General features: G+C 48.1%; 1 protein-coding gene across 1 annotated transcript in view; it reads left to right on the forward strand.

Moving 5' to 3' along the window:
* Window positions 1-22,800, forward strand: part of CNTNAP2 (contactin associated protein 2) — a 1,071,500-nt gene that overhangs the window by 726,710 nt on the left and 321,990 nt on the right. Inside the window, exon 13 of the mRNA XM_090286919.1 lies at window positions 16,691-16,847. Coding sequence (XP_090143045.1) covers window positions 16,691-16,847 — 157 coding nt within the window. The remainder of the gene's footprint in view (window positions 1-16,690; window positions 16,848-22,800) is intronic.

The raw sequence follows: 22,800 nt of genomic DNA on the forward strand, positions 1-22,800 counted from the left end.
CATCAATGCGGGGTCACCCCGGGCCGACATTCAGAGTCAGGGTCACCAGGCAGCTCTTCCCAGGAGCAGAATGAAGTTGCCAAGAGAATATTTGCTGTGACTCTGACAGGCACCGTTGAGATATGAGAAACCTGCCTTCCCATTTTATCATGGCTTACTAATTCGGGAGGATGATAGAACTTTTTTTCCCATACGTGTTCATCCAAAGGTCGGAACAATTTTAAACAAGGGCAGGCATGATCCTGCTATGAAGATGCAGCAATCTAGTGTGCATTAAGTCCGTGGAGGGGCCGAGAGAAGTGCTATGTTTACCTCTCTGCAAAGGGCACTTTAATCAAAAAGGCTGATGGCGGGATGAGCTTTGAATTTGTTGTTCTATTTCTCCTGCATCTGCATGAAATTGTGACTTGGAAACCGTATAGCATTGAAAGGAGTGATACCGGGAAGAAACACAGGCTCTGGAATAAACACCAAAGTACAGCTGCAGGACAGATGCTTTGCCCCTTCTACAGCAGCCTTGGGTGGCCGTCCAGTGGCGGTGCCCAGCACTAGAAATGGGTAGGGATTTGTGGGGGCAGGGAGCTTTCCTCATCCTGACACACAGACACTTGTGTCTTCCCTTGGCTGTGTATCTCCTTAGGGCAGTCAGAGGAGAAGCCAATGCCTGCTATTCAAGTGCAGCATGAAAACGGAGTTTATCAGGACACAAAGCCGTGGTGCCGAGACAGAATCCTAGAGCACCGCTCGCAGACAGAATAAAAACCTCCCTGCCCTGCAGCTGTGGCTCTGCCCCTGGCCCCCTGCGCCCCAGAGGAGAGAGTGCTTTCTGGGGGGTGGTCCGCATGTCCTTGGTAAGGCGGTGGGACCTCTGCTCCCCGCTAGGGCTCCTCCCTGCACAGGCACCTGGCCGTTCCGGAGCCCTGTGTGCCGTGGGGCTCCTAGAAGCAGAAGGAGCGACAGGCCAGGCTGTATGCTGACCACGCTGCAGGGCTCGTGCAGCAAGATGGGTGGGGTGGGTTTCTAGCTGGGACCCAAAACACTAAACAAGGACCAGCTTTAGGCAGGAGGATCGTGCCTTTGAAGTGAGTTTCAGATACTCAGGTGGAGCTGCAAAATCAACAGTTGGATGTACGACTAAATCCCAGAGGTGGGGGCGGGTTTCAGTGTAAACCGGTGAGTCACGTGCCTGCTGAAGGTCTGGGTATGAAGTCCATTCCGCATGAGCGTGGGGACAGGGAGCAGAGAGAAGAGCCTTGGGGAGCACCTGTATATAGCTGTTGGCGTTAAAAAATGCTGAGACCCCCTGAGACAGAAGCAGCAGCCAGAGTGGGAGGGGAAGGCAGGACCGGTTCCCGTGACCTAAGCTAAGGGTAAGGGTTGTGTCAAGACAGGGGCGAGGAGGGCGGAGCGGGCCACGCTGCGGAGGCTCTGGAGCCGTGCAGGGCGCAGGGCGCCTGTGGCTGTCACGACAGGGAAGCGGCGGGGGCCCCCGCTGGCGGTTTTAGCAGAGCAGCTGGAGGAGGACCCACGGAGAGGCGACAGGAAGAGCAGGAGGTGGGGACGTGAGCACATCTAGCACAGGCGACTCTTGGAAGAGCTGTGGCTTCTCGGGGAGGACGCAGGGTGAGAACTGGGCAGGGGTGAGGCACTCAAGGAGCTGGGTTTAGTTTGGGGTTCGTTTTTCCCAATCAGGGTTAGATGCCAGTGGGGAGAACCCCGGGGGTTTAGTCTCCTAAGGGCAGAAAGAGTAAACCACAGTGCGAGCTCCTGAGAAGGTGGGGAACGGGCGTGGGGGGCAGGCAAGACCAGAGAGACGCCCAGGGCGGGAGGAGGGATCTCCCAGGACGGGACAGGTGGGGACGGAACCCGGGTAGGCAGGTTTGTGCGCCTGGTAGCGGAAGGCTGGGCGCTTTCCCTCTGATGGCCTCTGTTTCGCAGCGGCATACAAGGTGAGTTCGGTTGTTGAGGAAGGAGCAGGACTCTCCTGGGATCACAGCCACAGAGGGGGTGCGCACCCCGGCACCGGCAGGCGCGGCTGCAAACCGGCTGGGAGCGAGGCATCGCCAGATGCGGGAGCCCCGGGAGCTGCTGGAAGCGCAGGCCTGGGGCTCAGGGGCCGGGCCTTGGGTGGCATCAGCGGCCCCGCCGATGCGTGCGGACACTGCAGGGCTGGACTCGTGCGGTCACCCAATAAATACGTGCCGAATGGTCAGGAGGAAACCTGTAGCTGCAGAGAACACGACGATAAAGTGAAACGGGCCGCAGCCTCCGAGGGGCCGCCGTCTAGAGGGAGGCAGACATTTGAACAGAACAGTGCGCCATGTATCCGGCGACAGTGAACGCTAGGAAGTCAGGAGGGCACAGTAGGGGACAGGGAGGACAGGCCGGTCGGTGGAGAGAAAAGCCACTGTGATCAGGTGACAGGTAAGCGACACCTGAGGGAGGACAGTGTGGGATTGGGTGGGTATCAGGATATCAGGACAGCAAGCGGAAAAAGAGCCCCTGCTCCGCCCTCTGGTGGGCGGGCGCTTGGGTGTTGGGGCGCAGAGTGGCTGGAGTGGCTTGAGCAGAGGAAAGAGGGGGACACATGGCATCAGAGCGGGGGTGTGAGGGGGCACAGGTGTGAATCACAGGGAGCATGACAGACGCTGCTGCTTCTGCTCCCAGTGAGATGGGCCGCCGGCGGGGCTGGGGGCGCTGACACCTGGGGCTCACACCTGAAGACCCCTCCAGTCTGGACGCGCAGACTGGGAACAAGGAGACCGTTTAGTGCAGCCTCACGGGCTCAGCAGTCAGTTCCTTCCCGCAGCGGCCCGTCATCCGTCTGCCCACTGATGGTGGAGCATCCCAGACACGGGACGGAGTGAGGGGACCCAGAGGCAAGCCAGCTGAATCCCTGCCCCCAGAGAGCACACCGTCCAGACGGGAAGGCACATCTGTGCCCCAGGACGAGCCCTGCTGAAGGGGCGAGCAGAGGGGACCCAGAACCCGACGAAAGGACCCTTCGCAGCATAAATGACTCACCTCTGGAATCAGTACCCCCCCCCCCGTCCCCTGTCTACCCCCACCTGAACTGGCTGGAAGCAGCTAAGGACCCAGGGGCCCCTGTGGTTGATCACTGCCTGCCCCCTGCACACAGCACATAAGAGGCCACTCATCAGTTTTTGTTGGTCCTTGAAGTGCATGCCACTTAGTCTGGCTGGGCTGGAGGAGAGAGTGTAAAGCAGGCATCGGAAGGCCTCCCAGAGGTCACCCTGGATCCTGAGGCGCCTACAGAGACGCAGCCATGGGGACAGCGTGAGCCAGGACTTAGAGACCTGGGTACGTGGGGTGTATTCAGGGGCGAGGACCCGTGTGTCCAGAGGTGGGTGTGCATGTGCCTGCAGGAGGTGAGGTCCGCCATAGGCAGACCCCTCATTATAAAGGGCTTTGGGATGAGACTTGACCCTGAGGCAGCAGAGCTGCTGAAGAACTTGTGTGAGCTGACCCCCCCCCCCCCCGGCTGAGTGGGACGATGAGTTGGCAGGGAGCACATGTGGAAAGAGGAGACCGGAGGGGACCGAGGTGAAGGTGACATTCCAGATCTCAGGGAGGAAGAAGACCTTGCAGTGTTCCCAGGGGGGTGGGGCTGGAATGGAGAAATGGGCAAGCATGGCCCATAGCGAGGAAGAAGAGTGATGGAGTGAAGCAGCAACGGGAAGAGATGTGCAGTGGCCTTGATTTATATCCCCAACGACAGGGAGATGCTCCACCTTCTGCCGAGACGGGGACAGGGAGGGGAGCAGGTCTGGAGGGAGGGTAACGCATTCCACGTGGACGTCAGGCGTGACTGGCGTTCCGGAGCCAGTGATAGGCTCGTCACTACTTTGGAGATTTGTGTAACAAAAGTGGGGGAAAACAATTACCTTTGTGTGACTGGCAGACAGTATGTCAAAGGGCGAGCGGGGGCGTGTAGCAGTCATGGGAGCAGTGACTTGCTCCTACCCACACAGAGTCATTGCTGGCCTGCAGCGTGCCTTCAGCCGGAGGACGCCAACAGTAAACGGGGAAAGGGACGTAATGACAGATCGCGGGAAGGAGAGTAACGGAGGAAACGGGGGCCCCGAGACAGAGTAACCGGGCTTCGCCTCTTAGGGGGCGATGTTTACGCTGGAGCCTGATTGAGCCCCAGCCTCACCAGGGAGGGCGTTCGGGGCCCCAGGAGGAGACGCGGGACCGCACCCTGAGAGGAGCACGAGGCTGGCAGGGGAGGAGGTCACTCTTCGTAAAAAGCGGGACCGTGTTTCCAGACAGATTATAAAGAAAATTAACAGTTAAAATGGGAGAGAGGGCAGGTGGTTTTGTTACATTTTGGGGTTGACTTCTGAATAGGCCGCTTAATAAAATTATTCACCCAGAGCTCCAAGGCAACAGTAACCAGAAAGTCTATCTGAATATTTTATAATTCGTTGCATTCATTACAATCAAACCGAAATCAATTGCCTTGACAGAAAAAAAAAAAAGTGGCTAATTGACATAATGTGGAGGTCTTTGAGGAATCTCAGTTACTGACGGCAGGTTTGCCAGCAGGTTAATCCGTAGGCTAATAAAACAAGTTTTAGGTAAATACTGACAAGGAGCAATTTATTCTGCGCTTCGGTGTTCAATCCTTTGGTTGTCAGTGGGGGGAAAAAGGAATAAAGAAAATTCTAAGTTCCACTGTTTCAACCAGTGTCCTTTTCACCCACTTGAAGAATCTGACGCTTACGATTGTTACTGAACTTTCTGACGTCTTTCTGCTCTCCTGTGAGATGGGAGGGCTTTACATCGGTGCCATTTTTATAAACAGCTGTGCCCGTTGAGAAAGGCTTGAACGCTTTTGTCTCCTGGGAGAAAGGCCAGGTTCTGGGGGTGGGCAGTGCGGGGCTGTGCTGGCCTGGGGTCTCAGAAACAGGAATGGGGTTCTGCCCCCACTGAAGAGCAGGCGTGGGGCGTGACCTCAGGCCTGTGCGCTACACAGGCTGTGTCTTGCTCTGCTGTGAGAGGATGGTGCATTTTTCAGAGAGTAACCCATTATTGTCCTGAGCGTCGTAAGTATGACCGGGTTAAAGGTCAAGACTAATTATTTTAACATCATCAGTTGGGGTTTAAATAGTAGAGAAGACAGAGTTCATTCAGAAGCCATGGCCCTGAGATTTATCTCTCCCTCTTGTCGTTTGCATGACTGTCCTCATCAGAGGGGGTCGGAGACAGCCGAGGCCGCCCGGGACTTTCTCCCCGGCTCTGTTTACGGGGGGCCGGCTCAGGCTCCAGCACACTGGGGAAGAAGTAGGAAGAGCCGTATTAGCAATTGCAGATATTGATCAACATCGGTCCAATCATCACAGTTTTCATCTTTCCACCTCTGCTACTTTCTTTCCTTTTTGGATACAAATATGTTCAAGACCCCACTGTCCTGCCAAATCTGCATTTTCTCCTGGTCCTCCCAGGGCTGCTGTGCCTCCCCCATTACACTCCCGTGACTCTACTGTTTTGATCATTCACGTTGGCTTCCTCGTGTCCTCATCCCCTTGGCCTTTTCAAGCTCAATCACTTGGAAAGTGACCTCCTAATTCTCAAATCCAGTGACGGTGGCCAAGCTCTGCCCCTCACCTTTCTGGGATATTCAGTACTCATTTACCTGCAGTGTGTCTGGGACTCTGCCAGAAGCCTAAAGTACAGAATCAGTGTCGGGATGGAGCTTCCCGTCTGGGAGGAAGATGGGCCCACAAACCAGCCGTGATGCAACATGGCCGAGGCAGTGGTTACGGTCTACGTGAACGGTGGCTAGCGCACAGCAGGAGAAACGGGAGTTGCCTGGGGATGCGGATGAGAGCAGGACTCAGAGAAGGGCCCTTTCGTCAAGCCCCGTTGCCTGGCTTCTCTCCCCTCTTCGCAGCTGACTTTGTGCATCTCCCCTCTCTCCTGTGACATGGACCTACCGTGAGGCCGTCCTCAGCTGGCCACGCACCCCAACCCCGACTGGTCCCCACTCTCAGGCTTCCCGATCACTGTGGGTCATGCACAGACTTACCACTTTGGCTCCGATCTCTCTCTGTTGAAGTCACAGATCTTGTCCCCTGTACTTCCTCATGTTGGCATTGCTGTGTCAGAGGGCTTCTCTCCAGGGCACTCTTGGCATTTGGGGGCGCGACATGTATTTGCTGTATGAGACTGTCTCACAGGTTGCAGGACATTTAGCATCCCTGGAATAAATGCCAGGGGTACCTTACAGATCTTTCTAAATCAAAAGTAGAGCCAGACCTATTATCACTTCAAGTTCACCCCATGTAAAATGATACTATCTTTCCCCTGAAACCAACACCCGCCTCCGAAATAGAAATTTCTTTTAAAACGGTCACACGTGCTTCCCCTTAAAACCAAGGAGCTGCCCCCAGCTGTTTCTCTCCGGTCCCCACGTCCCACCGATTGTCCTCTTCAGCACAGTTTACCTCTGCTTCTGTTATGCGAAGCGCCGTGTTCATGACAATGAACGATGCAGGTCTTTGTCCCGTCCTTCCCAGCGCGGTTCCTGTTTCCAGTCTCCGTTTCTTACGGCTCATCCTGGAGCATCGTGTGGATCACGCCTGTCACGTGCTGCAAACCCCCCAGCCACAGGCTCCTCCCACGGGGTCAAGGCTGGATAGGAGCCAGGAAAGCCCTTCTCATGAGCATTGAAAAATGGGCAAAAAAATACATTTCTTTAATTTTTTGAAATGCATAACTGAGCTTGCATGAAAGTAAGGAAGCTCCTCAGAGGCCAAGGTGAAGCAACCTCGTGGACCAACAGCATAAATGAGTTCTGAAGCCAGAGCTGGCCAGCCGGCTCCTGCCATCCTCTGGCTCCCACGGCTCCAATTTCCGTGACTGCAGGGAAGATGGGCCATGCCCAGTGATGAGGACACTCGCGTGTCCCTTTATGGAAAGCAGGATCCAAGGGTCTAGACTTGTAGTGAAAAAAAACCTAAAACCCACCCTGTAAGGAAGGTAGCCTCAGAATTTTGACCGTCTGGATCCTGGCTTGGAATAAAGAGAAAAAGAATGAAATTATCCCTTGAAGTTATTTAACAGAAAGTCAGTTCTGAAGCATGTTTACAGGTCAACTTCGCACTATTTGCATGGTTAGGGAAAAATTCAAGCTGAAAAAAAAGAAAGGTCAGGCCCCCCAGATATCTGTTAAAAGAGGAAATGTGAATTCTCTGAGAGAAACACAACTTTAATCCTCAAAGAATTCCCACAGATACATTGTTGGGAACGTGATCCCCAAGGAGAAAACAATCATGAAATGTGTGAAGAAACAAGGTACCAGATTGCAACATTTTCAGTCCTGTAGAAACAATATATAGAAGTTATTGGATCATATTGTTGTTTTTAAAGGGGAAATTAAAGATATAATTAAGAAAGACACTATTATAAATAATGAGTGGCATTTGAAAAAGAACCAAATAAAAGTTATAGAAATCACAACGTAATGGATAAAATTAAAGGCTGAAGTGAGAATAATGAAATGGAAAATAGGTTCTGGAGAAATTTGCCAGAAATCTCCCCAGTGAGACAGAGTTGTTAAATATTAAAGAGAGATTAAGAGCAAGGAAATTGGATCAAATAACATCAAATACATACCTAATTGCTGTTCTGGAAGAAAAGGAAAAAGAAAGGGAAGCCCTGTTTTAGGGCATATTAACCAAGAACTCACCAGAACTGGAGAAAATACGCAGATTCAGATGAAAGAGTCACAATGTATCAGAACAAGAGTGAGGGAAAAGCCCCAGCTGGACAGAGAGAAGATACAGATTGTCTATAAAAAGAATGAATATTAAACAGGCCGTTGACTTCTTGACAATGGAAACCTAGAAACATTACAATAATATTTTCAGCAAGAACTTCTTCGGGTGATGGAAATGTTAGCTGTTGGGTATGACAACCACCAGCATACACAGCTGACGAACTCAATTTTAAGTTTATTTCATTTTTATTCATTCTAACTTAAGGAGCTGCGTTTAGGTATTGGCTACCTACCGGGCAACATGGATAGGATAAAGTGGCATGATTGACAAGTGTGAATTAACACATAGAGAACAATTAGAGAACAAACTTTCTTTTTTAATTGTGACCACAAATTAGGCTCTTGAGAACAAATCTCAACAATTTTTAGATTATTGGTACCAATGTAGATTTTGTTCTCTGACCATAGTCTATTACTTTTTTTAATCCATTAAAAAGATACCTTTTCAAAAGACAGCTTACTTAACATACGATTTAAAACTTTAAAAGACACTTCTAACTAATTTCTGAGCGATAGAAGAATTAATAATCAAAATAAGATCATACATATTACCAAATAACAGTGACAGCCACACAGTTCAAAACTTGAGAGAGATTTGTAGAGCAGTATTTTGATAGAATTTGTAGTCTGAAATTCATCTATTAAAAAATTAGAGCACTTAAAAATCATTAAGCTAAGCATCAACAGGAAGAAATTAGACAAACTGCCCTGACTGGTATGGCCCGGCTGGGTGGGCGTGGTTTCACAAAGCAGAAGGTCTCCGGTTTGATTCCCGGTCAGGGCACACGCCCGGGATGCAGGTTCGGTCCCAGTCGGGGCGCATACTAGGAGTGGCCCGTTGATGTTTCTCTCTCACGTCCTCACATCAATGTTTCCCTATTTTTATCTCTCCCTCCCCTCTCTCTAAAAATAAATCAATTAAAAAAAGAACTTAGACAAAGGACCCTAGAATATATATCCAAAGAAAGTAAAGAGATAAATGTAAAAGCAAAAATTAATGAATTACAAATCAAACATGCAAAAAGATAAAGCTGATTCTTTGAAAATAAAAAAACACTTAATAAAATCAATAAACTTCTGACTACACTGGTTAGAAATTTACCTTACTATGATTATTAAAAAATCATTATCCTAAGCATTTTCTACATGCTGGTAGAACACAAAATAATCCAACAAGAAAATGGGCAAAATAATAAATACTTTTTTAAATAAGGAAATATAGAAAAATAAACATGGAAAGGCAAACAATCTTATAAGTAACCAGAGAAGTAGGAGTAAAACTAAAAGGAGATACTGTTTGTCACTCATCAGCTGTCAGAAGTAAACAGCAGAATACCAAGGGTTGTCCAGGATTTTGATCAACTAAAAGTTTTATATCCTGCTTGTGGGATTCTGCATTCATACACACGCTTTAGAAAAACAGTTTAAAACTGTGCAGACCATACAACCTAACAATTACACTGTAGAAGATATGGTCAAAATTCTTACACATTTTCACAGAGCATGTTGGAAAAGCAAAAACTAGACACAGTCCTGTGTTTATTAATATTTGGTACAATAAAGTGTGATATACTTAAAGAGCGAAGTATAATATTATATAACAAGGATAGTGGATAAACTAAATGCAAGGTGATTTTATTATTCTTTATACCACATATAAACTTACATTTGTATGTGTAAAGTATTTTAACATTTAAAGTATTAAAAATGTGGCTCCCCATTACTTAAAAGCTAAAGTGCAAACCCATGAATGTGCCCACAACCATTTCTTTGACCAAAACTCCCAATTTTCTCCACTAACTCGGAACCAAAAAGAGCGGGTTTCATTCCTATTCCCCAAATGATCTCTCTGCCACTGAGAAGGGATGCGTATTGACTATGTAGCATGTCATTTCAGGTGCAAAATAGTATTTTGCTACTAATTTGAAAAGGTATAGCCACCTCTGGGATATCAGACAAGCTGAGGCACATCCATTATCAACCCGAAAGGAGTCAAGGCTGGGATGTTTGAGACAGGGTAAATCATAGGCTGGGGTAAGGCATGTTTCATCAATTACATGTGGTTTTTTAATGAGGAATAGAAATAAAGGGAGCAGCCCGTTCTCACACCAATCATTGTTCATGAGATCCAGTTAATTCCCTCTTCAACTGTTCTGTAAAGAGGAGAAGAAATATTTAAAATAATTGGCCAGGGCTTTTCCAGTGGAAAAGACTACAAAAGTGCTTTATACAAACAGTATGTGGTCCCATCCAATTACTTTGGTATTATTAACCATGTTTGTTCCTGGGGCCGTGGCCCAAAGAAATTAACCGGAGTTTCTGATGGGGCCGCGGATGCCGTGATCTTTACAGAAGTCGAAGCCAAGTTCACTTAGAGGTGTCCTCTTCTGCTCTCGCTACTATTGTTCAGAATTATGAACTCCCATCTAATCAGTCACTTCAATTCCATTCAAATTAATAAAATCTAATTCATTGGAAAAGAATTCAAAGTGATTTGATTCAACTCCATCCAATTGCGCTCAGTGGAATCAGTCCTTGATTGAAATCTATTAAATTCAATTCAATAAAATAAATTTAAATATTATGCAGTGAAATTAATTTTTCATTAACATTTCAGTTCAGGTCCATTTTGATCTGAACTTCAGTTCTCCATTTCTAAATTTGGACCCTATTCAAATTAATAAAATATTGTAAAATCCAATGTAGTTCCGAAAGATGAGGCGTGAGGCTAATGAACTACATTCATTTCCGCTCAGCCCTAATCAAATGAGGTTAGTGACATTCATCACCGAGAGAAAATAAAATGTTCGTCTTTAACTACCACACTGAATGTTTACACTGTAACTTCAAAGTGATGAGTTTCCCCAGTTTTGCGCCACTGTCTGTCATATGAACTCCACAAGACTTTTTGGGGTTCATTGTGCTTGGTCTTTATACTAACAGAACAACATAGAATTGGGTGGTTCGGAAACAAAAGAGAATATGGTTATCCAGTTGAAAAAGCTGATTTCACAGAATTTATAGGAAACTTGAGAAACAGTCTTTTATAACTGTGAGGATGCCCGTATATATGATTTTTAACTTTATTTTCAAAGTTTTTGATGTAAATAGTTAAATACAAGCATTTGGACTCAGGATTGTGGTTATGAATTTGCAAAAAAAATTTTTAGGATGACTAGATTATTCTGAAAAAAATAATTGGTGTTTTACATGGAGGTGTTACTGTTACATTATCTCCTCTTCATATCTCACCTGGAAAACAGGGTCCTGGACTGTACCCCAGTGGGACCTCTGTGTTGTATGAACTACACCCAGCCTGTCGTTTCTCCAAGTCTGTGTATGGCAGACCTGTCTGATGATAAGGATCTCCAGGACATTAGTGAGTCTCAGATCTTCCTCTGAGATTCTTATTCTATAGATCTTCTGTAGGCCAGACAAGAGCCTCAGGTGCATCTTCTCATAAGTTAGTTGGAAACACTTCTAGGTACTGACTGATCTCCCACTAGAGGGAAAAAACACAGAAGCGGTCACCTCCCCTCCCAGCCCTCAGCTTTCTGGGAGGACGCTGACACTCATGTGGGCTGCCATGGCCCAGTTCTTGGAAGTCATGGCATAGGAAAAACTCCACACGTCAAAGAGGCTGCCTCTGTTTAAGCCAGAGAACTCTAGGACCAGTGAATGGCCTGTCCCCCATTCCGATGCCTGGGGACAAAAGCAGCTGTGAGTGTCAGCTCTTAGGGCCCTTGGAGCCTGGGGCTGTGCACCTCTCATACAGAAGGAAAGGGAATTCTGCCCTGCTAAATCTTCCGAATTACAGTTATCAGATTATCTAACAGCTGACTCTGTAGGACCTACAAATTTCCTCTCCGCTAGCCCAGCCTGACGCTTATTATAAGGTCTTACCTCCACCTTCTCTGGGTCATTTGCATTGGAAGGGAGGTTCTCACAGGTCCCGAAAGGCTTTGCACATACACTCTAGAGTCACACCAATTAAAGACGTCTTTACTTAGAAAGCCCTTTCCACCGTTCCTGCCTTGGTATTGAGCATTGTAATCAGATCAGAGTGGTCGGCTGAAATCGACTGATCCAGTGGAGAAAAAAATGAGTCAGCGGTGCCATGGTAAAAATGGAAGGGAGGAGGGAGTGGGAGACCTTTCAGAGCGCAGTCCCTTTTTCAGGAAAATGATGCTGCAATGTAGGGGTGTCACACAGCCGGAGGCTGCCAGAGGGCACGCGCCAGGAGAGGGCTGTAAGGGAGCTGCCGGCATGGGGGCGCTAACCAGAGCGTTGAAAGGCAGGGTTCCACTCCCTCAGTCCCTGTTCTCTTTCCTCTTCTAAAAAGGCCCCTGCGAGTCTTCCACGGAACTCGTAGATAACTAGATAGTAGCAGGTACAATAAAACTAGGTTTTATTAAGCTAACATGATGCTTTTAAATTTTCATTTAGGAGATGGTAAACCCTTGTGGTATTGTTTATAACATCCTCTAGAAGTGGATGGAATGGAATTAATTAAATGTCCCAGTGACCATATTGGGTCCCCTTGTGTGTGTACCAGGATACTACTTATTTAAGAAAACTATTAAGTTACTTGGTGTCACCCAGAAGGTCCAAAGAACACATTTTGCAAATCACAGGTATGTACCGTATTTGCAACAAGAGGTCCCTCTGCATTTGCCCTTGTGCTTCTAGAACAGCATGTTGTTATTGGAAAAATAACAACGATCTTTTGGTTTCTCTAAGTCTTGGGAAACAAGTAGCCTCTTTTCTTTTTTCCTTTGCCAATTTAATCATCCAAACCATAATAAACCCTCCGCCATGGTAAAGGCGGATCGTGAGTACGAACAGTATAGTGATTATATTTAATTCCATCCATGCTTGGCTCTTTTAATACAATATCCCTCTCTTTGATAATTCAGCTTCTAGCTGACTTAGAATATGGTTCATCATTACCTAATCTTGTCCCAGTGATTACACCGACTTAATACAGTTAACAGAAATCTTCATATTCTGAGGAGAGAGAAGTTCTTGAACTCTTGGCATTAGATAATTAAATTATTTGTTTTCTAACCACTTCTTATTCTTGTCTTTAAAAAAAACCTTTTCATTTTTGTCGCCTTGAACTGTTCTCCCCCAAAGCCAATTAACAGGTAAATAATGATTTGTAAAGCAAAAAACAGAACTTCATTAGCATAGCACTGGGATAAGGCAAGTCTCTGCTCAAAGCAAATTGAATCATTCTCTTCTTGCTGAATACCAAATATACACCAAGGTAATCATATATTTATTTTTTAATTTAATTTTTTTAATTTTATGTATTGATTTAAGAGAGAGAGAGAGATTTGTTGTTCCACTAGGTTATGCATTTATTGGTTGATTCTTGTATGTGCCCTGAGCACGTATCGAACCCGCAGCCTTGGTGTATTGTGACAGTGCTCTAACTAACTGAGCTACCTGGCCAGGGAATAATTTATTTTAATGATAGTGGTTTAATTTAACCAAATTAGCTGGTGCTAATAACAAAGGATACAATGTGCTCTTTCCCTGGATTATATTTTTCTGATTGGCTCTCTTCTGGTCATGGCAGATATGGAAATAGCTTAGCAACACGTTCTGCACTGCGCTTAACTTCTTTTCCCAGGAAGGAAAACAAAACAGCATTGATTTCACCTCACCCTCACTGAGACCATTAGCTACATAAGACCAAAGTCCTGTGATTTAAGTCAGAGATGGGAGGCGGGGCAAGAAATGGGAAACTGGGCTACTCTTACCCGGTCCCTGGTGCGTCACCTCCTTGCAGTGAATAAAGACAATGCCATGCCCTCCTTCCCTTTGGATTCTGTCCTGGTCTCCTCCCTACAGGGCACTGAGGGTCTGCTCTGTGAGATCCCAGCAGATCTCAGGGCTCTTGCCGGACACCCGCCATTCCAGACAATGAGACTTCCTCTCCTGAGCTTCTCTGAATTTTTCCAATTTACCATCATGCTTTATGATGAAACTCTTTAACACTGTTGGATTGTTCTAGTCACTGGAAGGAATAATCACAGATAGAGCTGAGGTTCTGATATAGGTGCTCGTTGATTATTTGAGGTACAGACGGAGCAAGGGAGCTTCCTACCAGACACCCATTACCTCCAGTTCTCCAGCTGTCTGCTTTGTGTCCTGCCCTCCACCAGATGTGCTCGTATTCCCTAGTTTCCAAAAATAATGATAGTGACCAAAATGCCTTTGAGAAAAAGAATTTGGCGTTAGGTCAGCCTGAAAAGATGCAGAGCGATAAACGATGTGGTAAGCGACCTCGGTCATGATTCTCCATTTTCAGGGGCCTCTGCCAGGCTGGCTTGACACTGCCCACCTCTGCCCACCTCCTGTAACGTGGCCAGTGATGGAACAGCGGGGACCTCATGCAGCTCACAGGCCAAATGACCTGGCTCACATTTTATAGTTTCCATGATGGGATCTCTAAGATTTTTTTTTTTTAACTCTTGACTGCATCAAAAGAAAACAAGAGGTTTTTTGTTCTTGTTGTTTTTTAGAGAGAGAGTGGAAGGCAGGGAGAGAGGGAAACATCAGTGTGCGGTTGCCTTTCACACGCCCCCAACTGGGGGCCTGGCCCGCAACCCAGGCCTGTGCCCTGACTGGGAATTAAACCGGCGACTCTTTGGTTCGCAGGTCGGCGCTCAATCCACTCAGCCACACCAGCCAGCGAAAAACAAGAGTTTTTTATTGATTGTGTTTGCAGCGTTGGGAAGCATCAGAGGTTGGATGCTTTACCCTTGACTCTGATGGAAAGAGAAGGGAGAAGCAAAATAACTTGCAGGTAGGATGAGGCCCAGGAAAGCGGAAGACGGGGCTCAGAGTGGACCCCATCTCAGAGAGCCAGCTTCTTCCTTCCTTCACAGCAGGGTACTGAAGTCTCCTTCTCTACTGTTGCCCAGATGGAGTCAAATTCATTTTTTAAAAATTTCCAGGTGTCATAAATGGCCACGCCAAAGGAAAAATAGTAACTTCTCCATGTTACGTTAATACCATGGGAAAGTCTAGATACTTGTCTGAAGGAGGAGAAGGCCTGAATAGCTCCTTCCCACCGTCATAGCGTTCGGGCCTGACCCTTTGCCCCAGCTCAGTTCCAGGACTTTAAATCGCCCACCCTTTAGCACAGTGGCTCCTAAGGAGGACTTGGCATGGCAGGTTTGAGGAAGGACCGCGGCGGTTCCCACATCACTGCGGCGTGGCCCTTGCGTACTTCAGCGTGTCATTGACTGACTGCCTTTGCTCTTGACCTCCGCGGTGGCCAGCTCCCCCTCTCTCGGTTTTCTATGTGCTGTTGGAATCGAAAAGATTTTAAAAGCATATTCCTCACCACTAATGTCTTCTGGCTTGCCGCAATGGTTCCTAAAATGAGAGTTTTCAGCCCAGAAGATCCTGAGACCCTGGTCCTGAGATCCAGACAACTCTAGCCAGTCCCTATTTCCTGGATCTGGCTCATCATCCTTTCCTTGACATTCCCTCAACTTCTCATCTTCCTGTCCTGCTGCCTCCCTGGGGTTAGCACACCACCATCCTGTTAGTCACCCGAGTCAGAACCCGAGGAGGGGTCCCTGCTACCTTCTTCCTGCCTACTCTCCCAGCCTCATCCCAACAGTCCCAAACCAGGTGTAACCCCTTCATCTCTTTCTAGTTTCTCTTCCTCTCCTTTCCCACTGCTGTGTTATTATTTCTCTGCTGTATTCACGGGGGAGCAGCACTCTGGCCTCTCCGACTCCATCCCCCCAGAAATCTGCCTTTTGTCTAACTGTATCTTTTAACCACACATTTATTCATAATCCCCTGCTTAAAATTCTTTATCTGTTTCCCATTGCTTACAGGATGGAGTTCAACCTTCCTAAATAGGGGAGAAATAAACGCAGTAAAGCAAGAAGAAGCCAGTGCAAAGTAACTTCTTAACTGGACAAAGAATTTTGGCGATGTGCGCTGGCCCTCATCTACTCCTTATTACTGCCTGCTCCTGCTTCCCTCTCAAGCATAGATGTACATACTCCTGCATATACTTGCTGTGTAGAACTTTATCATTCTGCTCCCTTTGCCTGGGAGCCCTTACCTCTTATATCCTTGTTCACCTGGGTAACCCCAACTCAGCCTTCCAGATGTAGCTCAAATATTTTACCTTTTCTAGGGACCCTCCCCTCGTGACCTCTTTTCCCTCACTCATCCACCTCTGTGTTGATGATGCTTATTAAACTGTGTTCTCAATCTGTATCTTTCTCCCCCATTGAATGAATGAATGAGTGAGTAATAGGCCGAATAATAAAGGAAAGTATGCTGTATAAAGGACATTATATAATGTCCTGGAAGATACAGCATCCTACTCCGGTTGGGGAGCTAATCTGCTGTGTGATTGAAAGAATCGCTTACCCTTTCTCGACCTAAGTTTCTTACCTGTAAAGTCAGAAGATCATGCTAAGGCACAACAAAAGTCCCCATGTTGCTGTAGAATTCGGTAACCTCCATGGCTATCACTTCACGGAAAAGCATGACTAGTCATGAGCCTGGTCGTACTTAACAGAATCCCTGTGTGCCGGCGCCTTTGCTATGGGCGCACGCGGTCCGGGCAGCCCATGTGCACGCCGGACTCCTGACCTACATAAGTTCGCCTGTGTTTCTTACCAGGAAAGAGGTGCATATCCTGCTGGGAGCCTTTGAGCTTACAGTTCCCTCTGCTGTGTTTCATTGAATATTCCTAGCATGGAAGCGCATTTCCTGTTCAGAGGGGTCAGTGAGGTCCAGTCTGTCAGAGAGCAGCGCCGCTCCCGGGGAAGCTGGGGGAAGTGGGGCGCTCTCACGGTTTGTTCCTGCCCTGTCTCAGCGAGCCTCTCCGCTTTCTCGTAGATGGAAGCCCTTACACCTGGTGGGTCGGCAAAGCCAACGAGAAGCACTACTACTGGGGCGGCTCGGGGCCTGGGATCCAGAAGTGCGCCTGCGGCATCGAGCGCAACTGCACGGACCCCAAGTACTACTGCAACTGCGACGCGGACTCCAAGCAGTGGTGAGTGCTGCGCGCGCTCCCGTGCGCTCCCGTGCGCTCCCGTGCGTTCCCGTGCGCTCCCGTGTGCTCCCGTGCGCTCCCGTGCGCTCCCGTGCGCTCCCAATTGCGCTCCCGTGCGTTCCCGTGCGCTCCCGTGTGCTCCCGTGCGCTCCCGTGCGCTCCCGCGCGTTCCCGTGCGCTCCCGCGCGCTCCTCGGCCACGCTCACAACCCAAGAGAAGCAGAGTCTGCAAAGTGCTGAAATAACACGGTAATAGGTGAGGGGCGTGTGGAACGCACCCAGCGGACAAGTGTCGAGGGCTTTGAAAAACATAAAAGCAGAAGGAGGTCAGGGCTATGAGGATGCGCGTTTAGAAATAGACTGACCCTCACGGATGCATTGGTATCTTATCCAGAGAGGAAAACAATGAGCCCTGTAGCGGGCAGTGGTTTGCCCGACACGCGTGCTTTGGAACAATGTGGGGGAAGGCCATGGCCGGGAGCCCACGTGCAGGCGAGTGAGAGCCTCACAACAAACAATCTGCGGGTGAGCGTCCTCCTCCTGCGACATTTGCTTTCAGTGGCTGGATGAGAGAGAAAGGAGGGGGACAGGGGAGGGAAAGGAAGGTTGTTCTTCGCTCTTGGCTTCAGCGACAGTGCCTCGCGCTGTGTCTAACGCTGATGGAAATCAGTTCAAGAAAGATCTGTCTTGGGTTTCTTTCATCCCTGGACTGGCTCTTGTCCTGCTTCCCAGCGAATGGCCAGGTCTGTGTCAGAAATAGAAAAAGATAAAATCAGATGTCCTTCGTGGGAGAAAGAGAGGCCCCGGAAGCGTAGGTGGGAAAACACAAACCTAAAGGATGATTCTTCCCAGAAGCACAACATCCTGCACCTGCTTCTTACGGCCTCAGAGATGTGGGGAGTCTCCCTGCTCCCTTCCTGCCTCTGGGCGTCGGCACCGGGCACAGCCCTGCGTTTCTTCACGGGACCAGCCAGCTTACTGCGGTTGCCTCTGTTGGACACTATTTAGAAAGCAATTTACCAGACAAGTTTATTCCATCTGTTCACTGAAAACTAATTCTGATTAGTTTTAATTCTGATTCCACCTATCTTTCAGGAACCACGTTTTAAAAAAAATTTTAGTAAATGAATTACTGAGGCTATTCATTGCAGTGGCTCAGAATTTCTGTGTGTGTCTGTACGTAGCTATCATTCTTTAATTGTGGCTTCTTGTAAAGAGAAAATTATGGTATTCAATTTTTAATTGCATTTGAAAAGGGTCAGTGCACACACACATCTATACCGAGACTGGGAGTCAGGAAAACGGCATCAGAAGGACAGTTGAATGAAGTTAACTTATTCATTCACTTCCTCACTCAGTCAGTCAGTCCGTCATTTGTTCAACAAATATGGACTGAAGTCTCCTGTGCCCGGCACTCCGCTGGGGGCGGGATGGAAGAGTGAATGGCAGGAAGGAGAACCCCTGTCCTGGCTTCTGTTCTGCCGACACGTCTCACAGCTGTGTCCTCCAGCAAGTCCCAAGGCTCAGGTTCATTGGTCTGCTCCACAGGGACTCCCAGCTGCCTCGGGGAGCTGACGTTGGGTGCAGTTCCCCTGACTACGAGCAAGTGTGAGCTCTCTCCCAGCCGCTCACATCCAGGCCCCCCACGGTGCTCTGTCCCTTTGGTCCTACCGCAGGGCAGAATTGAGATGTTCCAGAAAGGGGAGATCTAGTTCACACATTCAAGGGAAGTTCATTTTGGTGAGACATTATGCCGAGTGCTCTTTGCCCTCAAGGTGCTCGTAAACAGACAGCGCTGGACCATCGGCGCTCTGATGAGGACGGCGCAGGATAACAGGGAGACCCATGGAGGAAAATGGAAGTCTAACTAGGGGAGAGGAGGGATGAGCCAGGGGTGTCTGTACGGAGAGGGAAGCTGGGAAGAGGACGGTTTGCCTGCCACTCTCTTCCTTGCAAGGTGATCTTAGAGAAGAGGCATGAATAGGCATGATCAGTTTGGGAACCATCTCTACAGCAGCCCTGGAATGTGAAGCAGAGAAGGAAGGGGACCCACAGTAGGACCAAGCATGGAGGAGGGAGAACATTGGAGCTTCCGTTCTTTTTAGGGTGCTAGGAGTTTGTATTGATTACAGTGCGGCCTGTGGGGGACGCTTGGGGGGAGAGGTGGGGGGAGAGAAGGAGGATGTCATCGTATCCCTTGAAAGGCAAGATCACAGGATGGAGAAAACAGAGCCACGACCTGAGCGGTGTGGCCCAGTAGGTCGGGCGTTGTCCCGCAAAGCACAAGGTCAGCAGTTCCGTTCCGGTCAGGGCACACGCCTGGGTTGCGGGGTTAGTCCCCAGTTGGGGTAAGAACAAGAGGCAGCCGATCGATGTTTCTCTCTCACATCAATGCTTCTTTCCCTCTCTTTCGCCTTCCCTTCCCCTCTCTCTAAAAAGAAATAAATGAAATCTTTAAAAAAAGGAAGAGGAAATATGTATGAGATCGTTTGGAAATGGTATCTACAGGACTTGATTGTTATGACCATTGAAGAGGAAAGCGGGGTGACTATGTGGGCTCCCCATGGGGCGCCTAGAAATGGAGTGGAAGCAGGGCCATAGATCAGCTGAGGGAGAGAGCTTGGGCCGGGTAGGTGATGAGTTCAGCTTTGAAAATATTAAGTTTGAGGCACCAGCATCATATCACGTCTAAACCCAGAGGGGCACCGTTAGTAGGGTTACCGGTGAAAAATGCAGATGTTAGAGAAACGTATTTGCATCTGAAAACACTTCCAAGAACACAGCTGAACTCAGATCACAGGTGAGAAGCAGCCTCACTCACACACACACACACCCCTTTGGCCAGATTTGATCGGATCATAACTTTTCACCATTTCTCAGGGACTTGGACCTGACTGATGCCTGTGTCCTTCTGGCTGCGTCACAGTTACCACGTCCTCACCCCTTTGCTTCTGTCAAGCTTCTCTTATGTCTCATAACAGAGACATTATATTTTGAGCAAACTGAGAACGATAACAGATGTGTTTATAATAAATAGCTGCTCCAATGATCTTCCCCATTTGGCACGAGAAAGCTTTCCTTGATGTCCTGTCGGTCTTTGAATCCACCAGCACGTGGCAAAGGACCCTCTCCGTGGGTGCTTTCAATATTTTGGAATGAATAGTTGTTTCTAGAGGTGTGTTCCAAAATGGTCAGGAGCAGTGGGGAAGAGCAGGACGTGGAGCTGGGAGACTTTATATCCAGGCCCAGATCTGCTGTGGTTGGGGGAGGCTTTGAACTGGGCTGAAACTAAGGTTTATTGTCTGAATGATAAAAATAAATCTTGATTTGTCAGCTTTTAATGAACTTTACATGGAATATAGAATATGAGAACAGCCCATAAATCGTGCGGTAGGGGATAGATAGCTATTTGCAATTCTTAACTGTATAATTCTCTTTGCGACTTTTAATGATTCCAAATGAATCTTAAGAAATGAAAACAGCCCTGGCCGGTGTGGCTCAGTTGGTTTGGAGCATCATCCCATAGACCAAAGGGTCGTGGGTTCAGTTCCTGGTCAGGGCACATACCCAGGGTGCGGATTCAATCCACAATCAGGGCACGTACCAGAGGCAACCCACTGATGTTTCTCCCTCTCTCCCTCTCTCCCTTCATCTCTCCCTAAAACAATGAAAAATGTCCTCAGGAAAAGATATTTTTTTGAATGAGAACAGACTATGGAAAGTAGGCCACTTCCTGTTCACCACCTGCTGTGCAGCCAGCCTCAGGTCGAATTATACCATATGGCAGCTGAGGGGATTAGGCTTTGATGGGGAACCTTACAAATCGGGGGCCATCGAGCAAAGAGAGCTGAATACCTCAAGGGTGTATGTCCCACCGGGCAGGAAGGAGAGCAGCTTTGTCAGTGGGGAGCATCAGTCTTAGGGCACCAGGCCGGCTGACGAGGGGTCAGCTGTCTGCAGCATCATCTGGGAGTCCTGGAACAGGGAGGAAGCCAGCCCCCTTTAGGAAGCTGGCTTTGCTCGCCGCCCCCTCCCACAAGAAGTGGGGAGCACTTCCCAGCTGGTCCATTGTCCAGGCATCCCAGAGTGTGGGCTCCCACAGTCACGGCTTTGAAGTCTTTCTGTCCCACCACAGCTGATAGCTGAGTCAGGAAAAGGAAAACCTACTGCAGAAATCCCGGTGCAGAAATCCCACATATGTGACACCCCAGTGTTGTGATGTAAACATAAAAACAAAGGTCCTCTGGAATCGCCTGCTCTAGACGCTCTGTCCCGCGGAGCAGGTTGCCTCTGCCGATAATCTTACCTTAATCACAGAGAATCATGGGATTCCAATGGACCGAGGCCGAAATGGGGACAGACTTCTCCCAGGCCGCTCCCCCTGTCTGTGGCCTAAGGCAGAACGTTGGGCTTCACTGAGTTTTCCTGTAGCAAAACTTCCCGATTCACGTAAAGATTGGGCAAGGTGGTCTCACCAATGAATGTTTAAAATTACAGGAGGGTATATTATTTTTACTTTTTAATGTTGACTGGAACTCAAGCTAAGATCATTAAAAGTTTCTTCAGTTACGGATACCTATATTGGGGCCCCAGGAAAAGTTAAATTAGTCTCCAAAAATTATATTAACTTTCAGAAAAATAAGAAGAGAAGCAGAGAGAAGAGTAAGACCCAGGTTTCCAAGCTTCCAGTCCAGTGGTTTTCTCCAATGCCGCGATCAAGGGAGATGATTCACGTTGGCTTTCTCTTTTGAATGACTCACAACGTTAATATTTTAACTAGCTAAACACAAGTTTTAAATGTAAAGCGTGAACAATGGACCGCGTGCTTTATGTTCTGTTTTGAAGAACTCTAATAAGATTTAGATTTAGCGCCTATTCTTCTTTGCTAGAGTAAAGCACAGAGAAACGGAGCTCAGATAAGGGGGGCTGTAGCCCAGAGTGGGACCGGGTCTCCCAGCAAAGCAGCCGTGGCCGGTGAGGGCTCACACCCTCTCAGCCACGGCCCGATTATTGATGCTGTGAGAAGCTTTGCACCGTTCTGTCTGAGATTGGATTTAATTTAACATTTACGACTGCCTATTCACAGAGATAGTAAACATTCCCCCCTGCAGTGCCAGGATCCTAATTAAACCAGCCTTGGTCTCAGCTAAGTGCCTGCCCACTGCTGGGTAGTTCCCGGTCCCTTGTCGCCCGGCTCAGTGAGCTACAGCATCACATGTGACATGAACAACTCCAGCACGGAATAACCAGGGAAGGCCTGCCTTTCCTAGCTGGAGTGCCCTCCTGTCATTGCAGAATTTCTGAGGACTGCGTCCTGGCCAAGACGAACTCGTACGTGGAGGAGAATTAGTGAGGCGAACACGCGTTAGCACAGGCTTTGCGTCCCAATTAAGAAGCCGTTCCCAACTCGGTATTAGAAAGGCCAGTCCAATACTGTCCCCGTGTGCCTTGTTCCTGCGACCCCGGATGGCATTGGCTTATCTGTAGGGCTTTCCTTCCTGGGCCAGAAATAATCTGGGACCAAGATGTGCAGGTTGGCGAACCTCTGCAGGGTTTACATGCAGAAACTTACGTTCAGTTGGGTCAGCTGGCTCTCCAGGAACTAACTGCTGAATAGTTTGAAAAATAATCGTTATATATTTTTTCATTGTTTATAAGCCACTTCCTCTAACCTTTTAATAACATTTTTCCATGAAACATGTTCACTTTTACTCGAAGTGAAATACCTGTATGTGCACTGTATTCTCACTCATCTGTTCAAATAACAGTAGTGAACACTTTCTGGGTATTAGTTACGTGCCGAGTTTCAATGATGTTCCAGGTGCTTAAGTGTATCATGTCATTTTAAACATCACATTGGCCTTCGACGAAGGTGCTGTTTTGTCCTCATTGTACAGAAGAAGACAGTAAGCCCAGAGAGGTTAAGTCACTTCTCCCCGGTCACACAGGTACCG

Source organism: Furipterus horrens, unplaced genomic scaffold (assembly GCF_987537825.1).
Source record: "Furipterus horrens unplaced genomic scaffold, mFurHor1.1.pri manual_scaffold_9, whole genome shotgun sequence".
Taxonomy (NCBI): domain Eukaryota; kingdom Metazoa; phylum Chordata; class Mammalia; order Chiroptera; family Furipteridae; genus Furipterus; species Furipterus horrens.